Below are 2,603 nucleotides of genomic sequence, written 5' to 3' on the forward strand. Positions count from 1 at the left end.
GGCTCCGGGAGTACCAAGTTAAGATCCGACTTGGAATTCGACATAAAAGTGCACACGGGCAGGCTTCACATCTCACATCAAAGAACGCACACCTTCCCAGGAAGATAAGGTGGAAACAGAGACTGATGGAGAGAACCAGATTCTTAGGAAAACAGACTCTCTCAACACTCAAGAGAAGCTCTTGAAATGACAACAGAACCAGAAAATCATTTTGAGCCACTGAGCAATTTGGTACCCTGTACTTCAAGGGACATATTTCGACAAGTGGCCCTCATGGACTGGAGATTTTTTTTCTGTCCTGTTCTGGATTTCAGCAGTTTAATTTGCAATTCAAATGATATTAATAACCAGTGATACTGTTTCTCAAAAGGCAATTAGGGAAAAAGAAAAAAAAAATTCCCCAAAGCCTGCTTACCCTTTTACTTTCCAAGTCACAGAAACCAAACAGTACATTTTAGGGATGCCTCATCCGCCTTTAGGTCTTGCAGGGGGATTCAGAGCTTAATCTCTGTCAATGTGAACACACACCAACTGTCTTTTTCTTCCTCTTCTCTAAACTGCAGAGTCCCTTCAAACAGGGGCTCCCTGCAGCCCACCACCCTAAGCCTTCATTTCTCTACCGCTCAATCTTTGAGGTCTACAATATCCCCCTGGAAAGTGCTCTCGGTGTTTATATTTTCAGAAATTCAAACTCCCTGCTGAGCTGAGCATCTACTGTTGCATCCATAGATTCCAATGCCTGCGAGACCTCAAATGAGAGGAAAATAAAGTCCAGATGCAACTGAGCCAAGGGATTTGGCATCCACGGAGAAAAGTGCACAGCAGTCCAATCCTTTATCCCAACCACGGGCGGCAGAGCCGGAGTTCTCTTTGGGAAAGAGTCATTGCAAAGGAAGGCGCCTAAGGAAGTGGGGGGAACCGTGCCATTCACCCCTGCGGGGGATGGGGAAAAGGCCTCTGCATGAAAAGTTTGCCACGGAGCTGGGGGCTGGTGCCATGGAAAGGGCACTTTCTGACGCCGGAAGGGACCTGCAGGCTGCGCCTCGCTCAGGCTGGCCGGGGCCGGTGTGACCGTGTGACCCCGTGCACACTGCGCCCGGGTTTTCGTGAATGACAGCAGCCTGCAACTCCCAGCCGGGGAGCAGCGGTGGCCACCACCGGGCGGAAAGGGTTACAAGCTAGAATGCAAAGCGATTTCGCCCCGGGCGTGGGGGACCCCGGGTCCCCGGCCACCTCCGAGGCCGGGCGTGCGCCGCTCGCCTTCCTCCGCCCTGGGCGCCGGGGCGATCCTACCTTGCGCTCCGAGCTGGGGGTTCTCCATGTTCGTCGCCGCCGAGTCCCCCGCCGCCGAGGCGCTGGCCGCGGCTCCCGGGCCCTGGCCGGGGCCGCCGCCGCCGCTCAGTTCCGCCAGTCTCCGGTTGGTGGCTGTGAGTTCGGCTCGCAGGTTGGTCACCTCCTGGCTGGCCGACTGGACCGCCCCATCGATGCGGAGCGCGAGCTGCTTATTGTCTTCCATCATGCTCAGGATTTTGGCCTGGGGGCGAGAGAGGTGACAAAGAGCTGCATGATGCGCGGGGGGCGCGCGGCCGGGCACCCCCGGCTCTACCTGTTGGGTCCCCCGCGGCCCGGCTCGCCCGCGCCCCGACCCCCAGGCACCGGCAGCGCCGGCTCCTCCGGCGCAGGAATGACAGCGGCGCCTTCAGCCCGAGCCGCGGCGGTGGCGAGGCGGCGGGGGGAGAAGGAGGAGGAGAAAAAGGAGGAGGAGAAGGAGGAGGAGGAGCAGCGATCGCCGAGACCCCGGCGGGCGGGCGCCGAGAGCTGCTCGGAGAAGGACACCGCGCGCCGCCAGGCACTCTTTCAGTGGAGCCTACCATTCGCCGCCCGCTCGGGAGGGGGTCTGGGTCGGCGGCTGGGGGCACCCTTGGCCTCCCGCGCCCCCCTGCTTAGGAGACACACCCCCCTGGGGGGCGGGGGCGGCGGGCGGCAGCCGGGAGGGGGCCAAGGTGGCGCCCCTGGCGAGGGGCGGGGGTCGCCTGGACCGAGGCCGGCCCTCTGTCCCCTCCCTGGAGCGGTGGGGCAGCCCCCGCCCTGAAGAACTGGTGCCCCGCGCAGTGCTAGGGTTGGGGAGGCGCTGGGTGCCCGGAAGAGAGGGTACTTGGAAAGGGGGCCTCAGAGGGGAGCAGGGGTGGATCTCCAGGGGAGGGGGACGCTTGCGCCAGCTCACAAGTGGAGTTGGTGCTCCGCTGGTTCCTTAAACTGCGAGTACGAAATCCCCAGAGAGGAGCTGAGCTGGTGCCCCGCGTGCCTCTCACTCTCCAACCCCCACCCGCCGGCCGGACCTGCGCTGCCCACCCCCGGAGGGAGCGCTAACCTTCCTCGGCGTGGGCCGCTCGTGCTCCCGCCTCCCCACGGCCCTAGCCCTGTGTGTGCACCCAGGTGCAGGAACAGCCTTAACCAGCTCCTAAGCTTCTTAGCTGAATATTAGCGGGGACAGAGATGAGGTTGAGAGATAAGAAGGAAGGCGTCGATGGGGCTTCTTCCCTTGCTTCTACTGGGACCAAAGAGTGGAGCCCTGCTGCCTCAGTTTACCCATCCCCTCTTCA

General features: G+C 61.1%; 1 protein-coding gene across 1 annotated transcript; it reads right to left on the reverse strand.

Moving 5' to 3' along the window:
* Nucleotides 1-567: 567 nt before the first annotated feature.
* Nucleotides 568-1,841, reverse strand: LOC112617222 (kazrin-like). Its single transcript, XM_025373972.1, has one exon. The coding sequence runs from the start codon at nt 1,517-1,519 to the stop codon at nt 1,172-1,174; it is 348 nt and encodes a 115-aa protein (XP_025229757.1). The 5' UTR covers nt 1,520-1,841; the 3' UTR covers nt 568-1,171.
* Between the last annotated feature and the right edge of the window lie 762 nt (nt 1,842-2,603).

Source organism: Theropithecus gelada, unplaced genomic scaffold (genome assembly GCF_003255815.1).
Source record: "Theropithecus gelada isolate Dixy unplaced genomic scaffold, Tgel_1.0 HiC_scaffold_15914, whole genome shotgun sequence".
Taxonomy (NCBI): Eukaryota; Metazoa; Chordata; class Mammalia; order Primates; family Cercopithecidae; genus Theropithecus; species Theropithecus gelada.

Bases quoted from the DNA above. Each gene is read 5' to 3' on its own strand.
- LOC112617222 (XM_025373972.1), bottom strand. From the start codon at position 1,519: ATGATGGAAGACAATAAGCAGCTCGCGCTCCGCATCGATGGGGCGGTC.